The sequence below is a fragment of the Camarhynchus parvulus genome, chromosome 7, assembly GCF_901933205.1.
Source record: "Camarhynchus parvulus chromosome 7, STF_HiC, whole genome shotgun sequence".
Taxonomy (NCBI): domain Eukaryota; kingdom Metazoa; phylum Chordata; class Aves; order Passeriformes; family Thraupidae; genus Camarhynchus; species Camarhynchus parvulus.
In genome coordinates this window covers 11428728-11445254 of record NC_044577.1, presented here as the reverse complement: position 1 = coordinate 11445254, position 16527 = coordinate 11428728, and the positions used below count along the sequence as shown (strand labels likewise).

At 42.0% G+C, this 16527-nt stretch overlaps 2 protein-coding genes across 2 annotated transcripts in view; one reads left to right on the top strand and one right to left on the bottom strand.

The window, feature by feature from the left end:
* The window catches only part of CDK15 (cyclin dependent kinase 15), a 34429-nt gene extending 32702 nt beyond the window's left edge, over window positions 1–1727 (bottom strand). Inside the window, exons 1-2 of the mRNA XM_030952504.1 lie at window positions 1608–1727; window positions 345–442 (exon numbers count right to left, since the gene is read on the bottom strand). Of these exons, the coding sequence (XP_030808364.1) occupies window positions 345–442; window positions 1608–1727 (218 nt within the window). The remainder of the gene's footprint in view (window positions 1–344; window positions 443–1607) is intronic.
* A 1547-nt stretch (window positions 1728–3274) lies between these two features.
* Window positions 3275–16527, top strand: part of ALS2 (alsin Rho guanine nucleotide exchange factor ALS2) — a 37572-nt gene continuing 24319 nt past the window's right edge. The window contains exons 1-8 of the mRNA XM_030952406.1: window positions 3275–3352; window positions 7491–7580; window positions 9500–9654; window positions 10126–11042; window positions 13385–13745; window positions 14599–14767; window positions 15225–15321; window positions 15722–15799. Of these exons, the coding sequence (XP_030808266.1) occupies window positions 7561–7580; window positions 9500–9654; window positions 10126–11042; window positions 13385–13745; window positions 14599–14767; window positions 15225–15321; window positions 15722–15799 (1797 nt within the window). The 5' untranslated portion in view covers window positions 3275–3352; window positions 7491–7560. The remainder of the gene's footprint in view (window positions 3353–7490; window positions 7581–9499; window positions 9655–10125; window positions 11043–13384; window positions 13746–14598; window positions 14768–15224; window positions 15322–15721; window positions 15800–16527) is intronic.

Genomic DNA, 16527 nt, shown 5'->3' with positions numbered 1-16527 from the left:
CTGCTGTCCAGTTATTGCTAGAGCATGGCTTTGAGCAGTGGCCACTCTACCTTCTCACAGCTTTCCTGTCCCTGTGTGATGCCAGCATGACCTCATGCCAAATTTTTCAACTCACTTCAAGGAAAACCTTTGCTCCCCCCTGGTTCAGCTAGACAATCTCCTGGCACACTGCAGTGCATCAAAGAGTCTTTGTGATGCCTCCATGGCGGCAGTGGAGGAGTTCCCTGAAAAACTGGGACGAGGCTTTGCAAATATCACGTTAAAGGCAAAACTGGACTTTTGATTTGGCTTTATCTGCCATAGAAGGTGTTTTCAGCAAGCACTGGGAAAGCAGTACTGCTCACCTGCTGATCCCCTTGTACACAGTTGCACAGGATCCTTCACACAGCTTCTCTAGATGTATATAGGATGTGGCAGCTCCAAACGGGATGCCTTGTCTCTGCTTCATGAAGAAATTGGTATGTGTTTTAGATTGCTGGGTACAACAAGAAGCTACTAGCAGGTCATTCAGTAATTAAGTACTGATTAATGACTGGAATAACCATTGGATAAAATATCTCCTTTCTGGCTCTCTGAATGCTGCACCTCTCCCATTTGAACCTCTCCACAACATGCTGCTCCTGGAATGAATCAGTGTAACCCCAAGATCCCTGTGTGCTGTACCTCCAGCTCTGGAGGCTGTGGAGCTGCTGGGGCTGCAGAGGGGGTAGAGAAAGGGGTGCTCTGGTTACACCTAACAGCTGGCATAGGATAAGGGGACAAACTGTGTCACTGGCAAACTCGATTCTGAGTTTCTTTTCTTTCTCCTTGACTGCAGTGGCTTTGAGCAATGCACATCATTTTCATCTCTCTCTCTATCAGTCACAGATCTCCAGTACTGGCTGTAAGGGGAGCAACTGTCTGTGTGTTCCTGTGTTGGTAAATGGCAGCACCCACTCAGAATGCCAAAGATAAAGCTGCCTTAACTGCAGAGGGTACTTCTGCCAGCATCATGCTAAATGCATGTTATTCCCTCTTACCCTGAATTATTCATCTCTAAATAACCTGTTAGGGCAGGGACCAAAACTTAAATGCAGGAGTGAAATTTCAGGAAGTTTACATTTATGTATTCTCCTCCCCCTTAATCCCTCACCCCTCACCTCCTTCCTCACCACTGTATCATTTACACAGCCTGCTTATTTGGTCCATACAGCATAACAGTGCTGTACACTACTCAGCTATAAAAAGGTAGCAGTGAATGGCAAGCAGGCTTCGAGCCCTCCCAAGCAGCTCTATTGAATGGATTATAATTTGTCAACACAGAATTTGCAATCTGTGGCATGCTGCCTCCTCCAGAACTGTAGGTTGTTGGCTGCCTCCCTGTTTTACAATCTCTCACTGGCATAGAACTTGCTGGAGTGCAATCTTCTCTCCCTGCTCATCTCATCAAAGGCATTTTTTGTCATCTAAGGTACAGATTCCTCTTTCAGTAGCTTCACAAGCCTGAAGCTGCAAAGTTTGATGCTGTCTGGTTAGAAGCAAATGTGACAGCTTTGCACTCCCACAAGTGGAAGCACCCAGGCTTCCCCTATCTCAATGCAGAAGTATCACAAGATGACATTAAATACCTCTGCTGTAGTCCCTGCTTCCATGTGCTGAAGGCCTTGGATTTGTTGGGAGCCCCTTCTCTCCGAAGAGCAGCTGCTGCATCCTGGTCTGACAGCACTTACACACAGAACGTCTCCCATGTTGTCCTGTTTAAATTAAACTGTACCTCTTGTTTTCTCCTTGCTCCTCCTCATCCCTCTGTGTCTGTAACAGCAGCTCATATGACTCGCATGAGGTCTCTGCCTCAAAGAGTCTTGTGATTTCTGCAGTTTTTCCTTGAAAGTCCAAATGCAACTCTGGACTAGTTCCATTGATTTCAGTTCCTTTGGTACAAGCCCTCCAAAAACAGCCAACATTTTTCATACCCGAAGATGGAGAATTAATAAATCCAAACTTTCTGCTTGTACACACTTATTTCAGTTAAGCAAGTCTCAGTGTAGTGAGTTGGATAATGAAGGGATAGGTTTCACACAGGAGCAGGCCTTGACTTCCCTCCCTGCCTGTAGCAGGTCTAGGCTTCAGACTTCAGCCTCTGGGCTCTCAGGTGAGCTTCCTGAACACTGTGGCTGAGCTGTGCTTTCTGCAGGAGCTGTACATTGACTGCCCTTGCTTTGGCATTTCCATCAGCGTGGGGACCTGTCTGTCCCTGCTGGATTATGTATCCAAGGAATGCAATGAGTTGTAGCTCATGATCTTGTCCATATGTCAGAATAACCAGAGCAAACTGATGAATCCTGCCCACTGTAGAGCAGGGAATGCACAGTGGATTTACCCCAGATGTGGACAGCCAAAAGTCCCCTTCTTATAGTCCTGCATGAGCAGGACTCACTGTGCAGCTTCCTAGGACTAACACCCAACCCACACACGGAAAATGACAAGGGCTGAGGGAGCTGACATCGACCTGTGGTATTTTTATGCTGACCCATTAGGTCCTTCAGTTTTCATTTGAACACATCACATGAAATCTTCCCTTTGCTTCACTATTTTCATGTCCAAGAACAACACTTTTTCCTTGAGCATAATTATGTGTTTGAAGCAAAAATGTCTTGGGAAAGCAGGAACGATTTCTGTGTCTTGCTGCAACCCAACCACCCGGCCTTTGCATGTCAGGGAGTAGAAGGGAAACACTATCACAAAGAGAAGTAATCCAACTTTTTCCAAATAGCCAGAGATGATAAATGAAGAAAGCATGCTTATACCTGCTGATTGTTGCTATTGAAAAAAAATAAATATATATATATGTAGCATGTGTGCATATAGACACATAGGTGTATATACATATTGCATATATACAGATATTGGTCTATTTATGTGTACATATTTAAATGTATCTGTGCAATCTATGCCTGTGGAAAAGCACACCTAGGCGCGTGTGCATGGCTCGCACAAACACGTGCATGCACCTGTGGCAGCACAGGCACAGGCCGCTCCACGTTGGGCCTGGGGCAGCTGCGGCGCAGGCCCGCTCCCCGCTAAAGCAGCGGCGTCGGGCGGGTTTGCGGAGCAGGGAGGGCCGGCCGGCCGCTGTCGCTGTCACCCATCCTGCGTGGGCCGGCCCCGGGCTCTTTAATTGCGCCTCGAACGTTTCCCGACGCACACCCACGTGTCGCTCCGGTCTCTGCCTGTTTTGTCCCGGGCAGGGACCCGTCGGCGCTCGCGCGGCGCTGGTCCCGCCCCCTCCGCGTCGCGCGCCCCCGCGTGAGTCAGCCGGGCGGCGCGAGGGGCTGCGGGCAGCGCGCGGGTGCGGGCGGCGCAGCGGCAACAGGTGCGGGCTGCGCGCGGGGCCGCGCCTGAGGTGGGGGGCCGCGCCTGAGGTGGGGGGGGCCGCGCCTGAGGGGGGGGGCCCGCGCCTGAGGGCGGCCGCGCTCCCCGCGCCTGCCGCACCTGCGCTGCGGGACGGGAGCGCCCGGCGGCACCGGAGACACACGGGACACGCCCTGCGCTGCCCCCGGCTGCGCTCTGGGACTTGGGGAGAGGAGAAGAGCAGCCCTGACGGACCCTGGGTCTCCAACTCCAACCGCGCTGTGATAGGCTGGTACAGCACAGATAGCGAGGTGTATTTCTGTCGGGTCTGAAAGGTCCCCTCCCTCATGGTGGAAAGAGACCCCGCACTGTAACTGACACGTCCTTCATCTCCTTCCACTTGTGTTTAAAGGCCCTATCCCTTTGCGTGCCTTGCTTGCTCGGGGGCTAATGCAGTTTGGCTTTTGGAGTGTACTGTGTGATGGTGGTGCTGCGGCTGCAGTATCCTGTACAGGTGACATAGTGTCCTGGCACTGTCACAGGCCTCGTCTTCCAGAACGAAAACAGAGAGTAACCGGAGGGGTCGTAGATGATTTGTAGTTAATCACTGCTGTTGTAGGGCAGCAGCTTATGTAAACTAGCTATACTTACCACTTTCAGTTTCTGCAGAGTGAACTGTCTTCAGACGGGGAACCACATGAGAATGTACAAAATAAAGGTGTAATTTCAAAAGAAGAAGGGGCAGAAGGAGATACAGATTTTTTTTGTCTCTCACGAGTGTGGTAAATTTTAAATTTTTAATTGCATGCTGTAGTGGATAATTTTCACCTGTGTTAGTTTTTTTCCCCCGGCTTCTTTACTGCTTTATTTTGCTACCATCCTGCATTCGCTGGAGCTGGCGTTAAAAGCTTTGAGCCCTCGCCCTCATCCAAGGGATCTCTACCGTCCCTCAGTAGCCAGTTGTTTTGTTTTGTTCTGAGCAGATCTTAATCACACAGTGTTAAAAGCAATGGTTAGTGCTGACCAAAACACAAGGGCTTCTTTAACTAGTTACACGTTGTATGTAAGCCACAGTTGCCAGCAGTAAATGATGTTGACAACTCTGTTTTGAATGAGGAAGCTTGGAGGTCATCTCTTCAGAGCCTCAGTAGGTAATTCTGTATAACAAACATGCAGTCTTGGTCTTGCAAGTTATTGCTAAATGTGATGCAACAAATTATTATTAAAAATGTGTTTGGAAATATGTAAGTAAACTTGTATGAAAGCTGTAGAAATATTTGCAGTGTTTATTGACTAGGAGGTAAATAAGCACGTGAGGCTCATGGGAGTTCTAGTGTTGCTCAAAGTCAGGGGCATACCAGCTGTTGCTGTTCAGCAGTGAATGTGAGGTTACCTTCATATCTGTGGTGCTTGCTTAAAACTGGGCGACGAAGAGCACAGTCCATGATAATGAGAGAAGTGTTTGCTCCACATCATTCCCAACCATGGCAGTTGTTATGGTGTGATAGCGTTGGATTTCTTGAGAATTAGCCTTTAACTTTGGAAGTGGAGAGTGTGACATCAGTGTCATGCCAGTGACCATCTGTCTGTAGCACAAATCCATTACATAATTGGCACTCCTTGCTGCTTTCCGCTTGCAGCGTTGAAAGAAAAATGTAACGGTGAAAGTATGGGCAGAGCAGTGAAGGTGCTGGTATCACACTGCGCTTCCATGCACCAGGGTTGTTTAGTGCCTGGATGTTCACCTCCATGAATGCTACAGCTAATAACAAGTCAGGTAAACTTAGTGGAAAGGAAACAATGTATAAGTGATGTGAGAGTAAGCAAGGAAAACGACCTGTTTCTGTTGGGAGGAAGAAACCTTGTACAATTACTTTACTTGGTTAGTAGCTGTGGCAAAGCAACTTGTATTTTGCAGTAGCTGTGAAATGGGAATAATGTTGTGCTGTCCTAGGTGTGATTAAGAGCTTGAACTGAACTTGAAAGTGATTTCAAAATGCCTTAAATATGTCTCGTCTGTGGAAAGAAGACAGTTTGACGCGTGTTTTCCCTTATAAGCATAAATGCTTGGTGATGCAACCAGAAGCGTGAGCTTCTGTAAGGAAAAGAATATCTCTGCCATCATATAATGCTCTTAGTTTCTAGTTTGCCACTGTTACAACTTTCTTACTTTATAAAAATAGTTTTTCTATTTGGCTTTGAAGGGAGATCTTGCAAAACAGCTAGTCAAATGCCTGTCTTTATTTTGTTACAATCAGAAGGTTTCATGACAACTACAATACATTTTTTTGCAGTTGAGGCTCATGAAAATAATTCTTTGAGTCCTTAAAGCCCATAAATTCTAGAAGCCAAGAATCTTAGGCCTCAGTTCCTTAACCTCAAATAACTCTATGCAATGTAAATGGTATATTTGTTGATACTTCAATTACTCTATCAAAGTGTTCATCTCTTTGATTCAGTGATCCACTGAGTCATTTTATTTGAAGCTAGAGTCCTTTACAAAGGTGAGGTGCTAGCATTTTCAAGAGAATGAATTGTAGGGTTAGGTGGTTTTGAGTAGGCTAAAGAAAACCCTAAATTTGCTTGCTCTGAGCAAGAACACATCGGGAAGTTATGGTTCCAAAATGCGCTTCCATTTTCCTTTGATGTTTCATCAACACCTCTGCTAGTGAAGCATCGCATGACAGTTCCCTTGTATTTGTGAGACTCCTTTGTTAATATTTTAGAAGTTAACTTTTACAATTATAGGTGGTTGTTTCCTTTTGTAGTTGAGGAAGGAGAGGCTGTCTTGAAAGCAGTATCTTTCTGGTGACTAGTGTGTCTTTGTGTTCCTAGAAAGTATGCTCTGGTTTGTGGGGTTTTTTAGAGCAGTGTGCATATGACTTATCACAATACCATGTTATCAGATCTTTATCTTTTTGAGGTCTGTTCTTTGCCAACTCCAAATCGTTCTTTTTAGGGTCCTGTATCTGCAGGACTGGAATTGTTTGTATGCTGTGTTGTTTCTACATGTGAAGGTCTCCTTGGTAATTCATTATTCAGAGCACTCCAGTGAAAGTGTTGGAGGTTTTGTTAGTTATTTTAATTATTTATCAACTTGATGATGACTGTTTCCAAGTGTGCACTGAAACTTCTGTATGAGGGTTGCAGGTCTGAATATATTTTGTCTCTTGTATTCATGACTGGCCATATATATTTCTCCGTACAAAAGCTTCAGATGACTTATTCTTGGTCTTAATTCTTGTACTAACTTATTTGTTTTCTGATTTTGTTACAGTGGTTATCTGACAGCAACTATAATAAAGCAACAGCTCTAAAGCATTTAAATGTGAAACTTTGAATAAATGTGATTATACATATGCATTAATGTAACCAAAATTTGTAATACTTCATATAGTAAGGCAGCAGATCAAGAGAAATCACAGTTCTAAAAGAAGCCAAACAGCTCATAAGAAACAAAGATTAACTGTAGCTTTGTTTTATTCCAAGAAAAGTAACACAAAGTTATCTTCATGAGGATGGAAAGTGTGATGGTGAACTTGCAAAATGCAAAATCCGAAAGGGTGAAATTGTAGCTAGAGCAGCCACTTTTACCCCCCTTGCCTTCCATGGTTGTCTATATCTCCATAGGCACTCTGCTACCAGTTTGCATGAAGAAATGTTTTGGACTCTGCTTTCTGCATTTCTGCCCAGGCACTATTGCACCTGCTAATGGTGATGTGCAATTTGGTTCAGGAATTAAGTTACACACTCAACTCCTAATCATTTTCTACTCATGCAAATCTGTTCACCATAAATTTAGCTGAGTACTGAATTCTGTCTTATGACTGAAAATGAATCAATTTGGTGTTTTTTGAGTGGTGTAATGAGAACTGTATAGAGAAATTGATGTGAATTTCTGCCTTTGAATGAGGTTTTGTTCATTCTGTCCTTACAATAGACCCATTGTGAGCTGAGTAGTTAGGACGAGTCTGGCTGTTTAGCTTCTGTCTGCCAACTCAGTGTGAGTGAACTAAATATAAATACTTGAACCGTCCTGGCAGTGTGGAAGTGTTTATTTATTGAATGCAGGAGCTAAACCTTTGGAGGTTTTTTGGGTTTTGCTGTTGTTATTGTTTTATGTTATTTGTGATTAAATAGTTGGTTTTTATGTTTTTCAGTTTGTGAAAATTATATTGTTCCTTTTGAAAGAGGAGCAATTTGGTGGTGATGGAGTGCTGCCACTGACAGATGGACTCACAGGAAAGAAGGTGAGAATGAGCAGCTAGGTGAAACCACAGAGGCTCCCTGAAATAGCAGCTCATGGTCATCCTGGAAAATTAAGTGATATCAGCATACTCTTTATGTAACTTCTTCTAAAACTTCCACTAAAGGGAAGATTATTATCTTAGCTTCAGTTGTGTCTGGAACACTAAAGTTGCTACAACAGCAACTTCTTTTTTAACTTGATGGTTGCAATTTCTGGAGCCATAGCCACAGGCTACAATCTTGAAAGAAACATTCCTGAGTGAACAGTACATCCTGTCTGGTACCTGCCCCTGTGAATTTTGATTCTGGATCAGTAGCCCTCCAGTAGACTTTTCTTACACTGAGATACTTGGTAGAGGTCAGCTGTTTTTGTCACAAATCCTGTTATGTGAATGTCCAGATTTGTTTTACGCTGTTTCCTCAAGATCTGTTAAACAGATAAAAGCACAAATATTGGGTGTTGCACTGATTTGATGTACAATATGTTGATGAAAACTCTCAATATTATAATTTTGTGTTCTTTGGAGTGCTTTGCCCATCTGTGTAAAATCTCTATTTTTATCTTAGGTGAAATATCCTTATATTGATGTTAGATTTTTAAGCCTTTTTTTTTCTTTGTGTATATATTCCTTGATTGGTTTCTTTTAAATTTACTTCTATTCTAAACACAAGTCCTATGTATTTGAAATACAAGGTGGACTCTGCATTTTAAATCTGTTTGCTTTATGGACCATTTACTTGAATTTTAGAAGAGTTCTAGACTGTCACCTTTTAAATTTTTTCTTTTTTTTCTTTCTGTTTTGTAGAAAAATAAAGATATTTGGGATGGACACAGGAGCTAGGAGAGATAATTTGGTTTCTTGGCTGTTCTTAACTTGAATGTTTCAGAGGCAGATTGTATAACGATGTTCATCCTGTGCACCACAGTACAAAATACATAGTTTAACAGATCCATGGCCTGCAGGAATAGGGCTACTTGCATGAGTTTGCCTGCAGTGTGGTGTATCAGAATAGCTTTTTCATGGGCTTGGTACAGGTTTGGAGTACATTTTATTTCTTGTGCCTTTTCTTCTAGACTGTAATTCTGTCAAAGCTTCCCTTGATGTCTTAAGGTATTTAATTCCACAAGTTCATGTCAAGCTGCAAGAGCTGATTTATGCAGGGAGTGACTTGGCTGTTGTCTAATTAGGATCTAAACCTATTTTTTTCTTTCTGAGTAGATAACAGTCTAGTCTATATAAAATTCTAAGGAATTAAGCATGACTCTTAATTTAAGTCTAGTCTTAATTTAAGGTAGTCTGTATTGATGCTTAACATAACTTTTTTGTATTTAAATCAAGGGATTCTGCAAATTGTTAAAACTGTGGGCTTGTCAAATTCCGAGGAATTTCTTTGTGCTGAGTTGGAGAAGTTGCTGACTGAGCATTCAAACCACAGTGTGTTGAAGTTTGCATAGTTCCAGTCACTCCTGCAAGCCCTGATAATTGCACACTATTTCAGGATATTTGTTTTTTCATGGTTCAGTTTATTTGAATAACTGGCTCATTTGAATCTGGGACACTCATTAAGAATATACAAAAAAGGAAAAAAACCCAGACAATCAAAACCTCATTTTTATCTCTAGAGGTAGAAATGAAAGTGTATAAAGGATGAGCTCCTACAGGTGTAATGTTTTAAACACACTATTAATGGGAGCAAGTGGTCCATGGTCAAGTACAAATGAGAAAAAAGCTTATGTTTTCAAGCAGAAGACACTTTTTCATTTTAATAGCATTTACTTTACAATTTGATAATAGTGATTTACATATGTTGGCTTGAAAGTAAAGTTAATGTCTGAACTACCAAGCCTTTCCTACACAGGCATTACTGAACCATGGAAACTTCATCCTGATTGTGTTCCAATTTCATGCAATCTTTGTAGCTCAGAAGAGGCAGAAGGAGCCAAAGAGAGAGGCCTGGTCTATGTTTGGAAGGCTGGTTCGTGCTCCGTGACTCCAGAAAGGCTTCCAGGCCTCAGTGGAAAGACAGTGTTACAGGCAGCCCTTGGAATCCATCATGGGTTACTTCTAACAGAAGGTAATAAACACCTTAATTGTAATGATCTGGTGCAGTAACAATCTTCAGTTATTGTCAAGTTTTTTTCTTTTAGAAGTGATACTAGATCTGTGTTTGGAAAGATGAGGACTGTACTTTGTGCTTTTCATACACATTTGTATGTCCTTTAGTATGTTCTTAAATTAGAAAGGACCAACAAATACACTTAACTCACTTGACTGGAGTAGAATTGAATTTTTGGCAGAAAAGCATTACTTACTTTAGCAGTGCATGCATGCGCAGGGTAACATTAATGTGAGGCGTAGAACAACAGCAGCAATTGCAGAGAGCAACCAGCAGCCTTCTTATATCAATAGCTATAGTTTTGCTGAGCCTGGACTAAGCTAGGAATTCATATCTGTTTGTCTGAAGCAGTCTTCATATTTTGCATTGGTTTAACAATTGGTTTTACACTCATACTAGGATTTGTTTTTCTTGTTTCCGCCCTCCCAGGTGGAGAGGTCTACAGTTTTGGAAAGCTGCCCTGGAGATCAGGACCTGAGGAATGTGTTAACAGTCCTGTCTTAGAGAGTGCTTTGCTTGGCCATCGTATCATTACAGTGGCAGCCGGCAGCTTCCACAATGGAGCGGTGACGGAGAGCGGCGTGGTGTACATGTGGGGGGACAACTCTGCTGGCCAGTGTGCAGCTGCCAATCAGCCCTGTGTGCCCCATCCCCAGCTGGTCAGTATCTGTGACTCGGAAACCAGCCCTCTGCTGTCTGTGCGGATTTTGCAGCTGGCATGTGGAGAGGAGCACACGCTGGCGCTGTCGCTGAGCAGAGAGATATGGGCCTGGGGGAGTGGCTGCCAGCTCGGCCTCATAACAACAACTTTCCCAGTGACAAAGCCACAGAAGGTGGAGCACCTGGCAGGACGTGTGGTGCTCCAGATTGCTTGTGGAGCCTACCACAGCCTGGCTCTGGTACAATGCCTCCCTGTGCAGGAAATGAAGCCTATCCCAGAGAGATGCAATCACTGCAGTCAGCCTCTCATTACCATGACAGACAAGGAAGATCATGTCATCATTTCAGATAGTCACTGCTGCCCACTGGGTGTAGCACTGTCTGACAACCAGCCAGAAAACCACGTTTTCTGTCCCTCATTGGACACCCCCGGAGGCAAAGGTGTAACCGCTGGCCAAAGTGAAAACTGTCAGAAACCACTTGTGGAACAACACAGGCTTGTGGATTTAGAATCTGATGGACCAAGTGGCCTTTCCAGCAGCGATGGACGGGAAGATAGTGGAATTTCTAGTTCGGGAAATACTGTGTTCTCAGACAAAAAAGAAGGGAAAGAGTACTTAATTGGTTTGTCAGATAACTCATTAAATGAGAGCCTGAATAAAAACATCTATACAGAGCCTGAACAGGTTGGTTCCTAATCACAGCACAATGATAATTTGCAATAACTTCTCTTGCATGTGTGACAACATTACTCTTTTTACAAATGAAAAACTTACTTTAATATAGCTATGGTGTTTTTATCATTTCCAAGTGACTTTTTCACTGATGATTATCAGCTTCTAAGTGGAAGATTTTTTTGTTCTCCACTGTTGTTCAGTTGTGAGCCTTCATTTTGGGCAGCCTTGACAGTGCTTTAATCTCTCCTCCTCATGGTCTGCAGTACCAGAACCACATAAGCCAATTTCTGTGCTCTGTTTCCTGATGCCTGGGTTTCCTTTTGTGTGGGGCAGAAGGATTCAGTGGATCTTACTGGTACTCGGCCAATTTAATTTAGGGTAGAGGTTTAATATCTGTACCTGTAACAAATCCCTCGTGAATCCATCTAATTTCTCAATCACTTAAAAATTCTGGATCGCAAATTGCTAAAAGGTTTGACCAAAAGGTTTCTAATGGTAATAATGTAGGGGTGGCATAAACTTGTAAAAAACGCTGGGAGATGTGTAAGTACTACTCTGTGTAGTGTGGAAAATGATGTAACAACACTGTTTTGATGCTATAGCAGAACAGCCAAGTACTCATCTCTTAGTAAGCTTCAGAAAATGCTTGACATGATGGTGTAAGAGCTTTGTGGCTCCCTAACAAAATACTGTTTTCTTGGGTTTAGAGAGGAAAAAAAAAAAAAGGAAAGTAGTTAGGGGCAAAGGGAAGAAGATAGAACCCAAAAGCTACTAGACAGAAAACTAATCCAGAATCTCACAGTGCAGTCTGGCAGTCGTTACTTACCTGCTGTCCTGTGAGGAGCCATGCTGCTCTGTGGCCTAATTTGCAAAACTGACACTGAAAATTTCTTTTGTCATTTAAAGTGTTGTGCAAACATAAATTTATTTATTTTTTTAATAGTTGCAGTAAAATAGTCTCCACAGTGGTTCTGGGAAAAAGATTTCACAATACCTAACAAACAGTTGATTTTTGTTACTGCCTTTGATGGCAACAAAACCCCCCTAGTTTTAAAATCTGTCCAGTAATTTGGTAGTTCAGCAAGTTATGCTTTCTTACTCTGAGGAAAACCTCCTTTAGAGAAATGAATGTTGTTTAAATACATTTGCTCTTTCTTTTACTTTTTGCTATTACGAATGCATTCTAGCAGTTGTGGGCTCCTCAGGCTCTTGCAAGAGCTCCAGCATTGAGAAGTGACTGAAACACATAGTTTCATGCTGCCTGTCTCAGTTCCTTGTTCCTGGCATATTTCCAGAGCACTGTTTTCCTTGCACAGTTTCAGGAATCAAGACTGGAATTGATTCACTGAATCTTCCACAATTGATATACAGGTGAAGAGCAGAGATGAGATCTAATGTAACATTTCAGCATTAGTAAAATCCTTCATTTTTCTTTGCTTTCCTATAGAAATGAAGTTTTCTTTCCTGTTTTGCTTAGGTATGCCTTTTAGAAATAGGATGAAGTAAATAGAACCAATCCCGGTCCTTTAACCTAAGCTTTAAAGTCAAAGGTTGTTTTTATTTTGGCAGAATAAAATGAGCTGTAGTACTTGCAATAATACCATTTTCCAGTGTGTATAAGATGGGAAAATGGGACTTGCTGTCTTTGTTTTAATATTCAAACTATTTGTCAGAGGTCATTTTGGGCATTGTTTCTTATTTGGTGGGTCAGGCAATTACAGGTAATGGTGTGCTGGGGCTAATAATTGCCTTCAGTCAGTTTGTCCCTCGTGCGGTTTGATGATTATTGACTAAGCTTTATATGGATACAACAATGGTATAAGGGGACACAGCCCAGTCGAGTTTTAAGATAGGCCTTGCAAAATGAATCCATGAATTGCTGTTTACCTTTTACCATATTGAAAAGAGAACCTGTCTCTCTCAAAATGGAGCATGCTCACTGATGCACTTTCATTGGTGGCAAAGAAGTTGGTAATAAGCTTAAAATGGTATCCCTTATGTTTGTGTGCGAAGATCCTTTTTTTGTTGGTATTTAGAAACCCCAGACTTACAGTCTCTTACAGATGAGCTACAAGGCAGGTGCAACAGACAAAGCCCAGTCCTTTTAGAAATGGTGCTTGGTGCTACCTTTAAAAAAATCATTCTGAGCAATAGATGTACACCTAAGCATAAAAAACCTAGATAATTTATATTATATACAGTTAAAATACATCTATAATTTACAGTAAACATTTATAGTAAATATTTTATGGTGTTCAGTCTGGCCCATGGTTTGAATAGTGAATGTGTATTATCATCCTGCTGTTCTGTGCTGCCTGCTCTGATAGTTTCCCACTTCCCTTTGGTTTTAGCCATCTCAAGAGGAACAGCTCAGTGCTTGTATCCCTGGCCCTCCAGGCAGCAGCACATCCACCTTGAACAGCCTGGTGGCCTCGTGTGCCTCAGCAGTTGGGGTGAGAGTCGCTGCCACCTACGAGGCTGGAGCCTTGTCCCTGAAGAAAGTAATGAACTTCTATGGCACATCCTCGAGTGAGCCGGGGTCTCAGTCGGGCAGCAGGTCCCCGGGGCCCGAAGCTCTGAAGGACAGTCGAGAAGAGCAAGTCAGGCTGGAATCCATGCAGGGGAAGAAGAGTTCCAGTTTAGTAGATATTAGAGAGGAGGAATCTGAAGGAGGGAGTCGAAGGCTTTCCCTGCCTGGCTTGTTGTCACAAGGTAAGCAAGCATGTTGGGGAAAAAACACTGGAAAACTTATAATAATGTGGAGGTTTGTAAGTGAAAAAAACCCCAAATATTTATTAAACACAAATCCAATGATCTCTCAAAGGTGTGTATGAATTCTAAATGATATCTTAAGGCTTGAAAGCGGTGGAGACAGTGAAGACTATACTTCATGCTAAGAAAACCAAAAACAGTGGGCTTACAAATGGTCTTTCTTGTTAAATTAAGGTAAAGTGAGCACACTGGAAGAGTCATATTGCCAAATGATCTTTCATGTTGGTTTTCTAGCCAAAGATAAAAATCTGTGTGGTCTGTAATCTGCACTGCACTGAGCTGGTTTTGAGCCAGAGACCTATAAGTATTCCAGTTCCCACTGCTGAACTTCAGAGTTAATGGCTTTGTTCCCCCACAGATGTTAGTGCTGTTAATTGCTCTGAATGTATATATGGTTTAGTTCTATATTGATCTTGGATTTGAGAGGACGTTTAGGAAGTATTAAGTCTTCTGTTCACTCCAAGGATACATTTTTTTTTCAAAACACTTTAATGTATAGTTTGTTTTGGTTCATTTGCTTCATTATAACTGCATGGTTCTCATATGTCTGCTATACTTTAGCAGCTGGTAAAAACTACTTGACATCTACCTGGTTTTAGCACCTGTGTTACTTCTTTGTATCCATAACCTATTGTCTTACCTGTCAACTGTTGTTCTCAGGCTTGAATTAAAACTGCTTCAAGAAGTTTTGATCACTTGCTATTAAGTAGTGCTGTTACTGTGTAATGCACAATCTGAGTGATTCATTTACCAAAATGATCAGAAATTTTTCTCATTCTTGGCCTCTGCTCAGTTTCCCCAAGGCTCTTACGGAAGGTAGGACGGGCAAAAATGAGGACTGTGGCTCTGACTCCAACCTACAGTGGTGAAGCTGATGCTCTTTTGCCCTCTCTAAGAACAGAGGTGTGGAGCTGGGGGAAGGGCAAGGAAGGACAGCTAGGGCATGGTGATGTTCTGCCAAGGTGAGATTTCTTTGAAAAATGTTTTTTTATTCAGGAGATTGCTAGAAAATTGAGTATTGAACTGTCTCAGCTTCTCAAATTTAGACATCTGCCATGCAGTGTCTGCTTGTTCTTTCAGGTGATTTAAGTTTCTCCAAGTAGCATGTTTTATGCTGTATTGTTACTGAGCATTAATCAATTCCAATTTTACCCTTTGTAATCAGTAACAGTTTGGGTGATATTTTGACTTTGTCCAAATTGGGGTGAGGTCTGTCATCAACTTTTGCCCTTCCTGATCATTTTGACTAAGCTGGTTTATTGCCAGAAGGTTCCATATATCTTTGTTTTTTCTAATTTGTTTTGGGGAAGGAAACAAAACCTTGAGTGTTTCCACATTAACAGTACCTGTGATAATATTTTTTCTTTTTCCCACATTCTACCCCTCTTCCCTCACCTTATGGGTTCTGGGGAATGACAGGCTTCAGCCACTGTGTGTGAAAAGCCTTGATGGTAAGGAAGTGATTCACCTCTCTGCTGGTGGCCATCATTCCTTAGCACTCACTGCCAAATCCCAGGTACAAGTGATTGTTACCATTTATTGTTTCTCTGTTTCATAATTATCATGTTTGGTCTTTTCTAGTTTTTAGTTTCTTTAGCTTCTAAACTTTTGTTTCCGTTTGCGGGAGGCAGCATGGAAGTAGTGTGGAATGTAAATTGTATTTCTGCCCAAGTTCTGCATGTACCATCAACATTGTTTAAAGATTTCTGTGAGTTGATTTGGTGTATTCTGTTTCTGGATGTGAGAAGACAATCTCAGAATGTAGGAAGGCAGTGAAAATGAAGGAAATGCTTCTCAGTACATGAGTCCTATAGCCTTGACTTGTGTGTTTGCCCTTGATGTGTTGTACTACTACAGTTCAGTATGTTTCCATGTATATAAATGTACCTTCTGATGTTCAGCACTGCTTCTTGCAGGTGTATTCCTGGGGCAGTAATATCTCTGGCCAGCTTGGTCACTTGAACTCCCCAACAACCGTCCCTCGTCTTGCAAAGGTACTTTGTTTTCTGTGGTTTTCTTCTTCAATTTAGGGTCTCTTCTTGTACAAGTGAATGCAGAGTAATTTCTGAGAAGGACCTGTTCATGGATCCATGTGCTTTTTAATAATAGAGCCCTTGATTTTCTTTGGCTTATGCTGTGAAACGATCTTTAGATAAGCTTGTCAAAATCTACCCAAGAAATCATTTTCACAGACTTCCTCTGGTTTTTGACCACAGTGGAGTTCTAGAACTGAGAAATGTGACTGTTGTATCTTCCTATCAGATTTCACTTTTACCTTATGTTTGGTTTCTCTGATATTGATGTTGCAGTGTTGAAACTTCTAAATACTTCAGGACTCAGTTTTTATTCTAAACAATTCTAACAATTCTAGTGTTTTTAGCTTGGCTGGACCATGGCCACATTTATTGTTTGTTTCCTTATTTCCGGAGCTTTGCAGAATTTTGGCAGTGGGTTTTCTCTTTGTTTTGAACTTTCACCACATTCAGTGAATAGCAAAATAACAATTTTTGGGTTATACCACAGCCTTTCCTATGTTTTCTAGTGCTCATCTTAATGGAAAGCTAGCTGCATAATTTTCCTGCTTAGGCCTTATGCAAATTAATGTACAGCAGATTAACTGTCTCCCAAGTTTATATAGATATCCCAGTTAAATGTAGAGGGGAGAATAGTGTTCCACTTTAATCAAACTCACTTGATGCCCATTTAAAAATAAAACTGATTT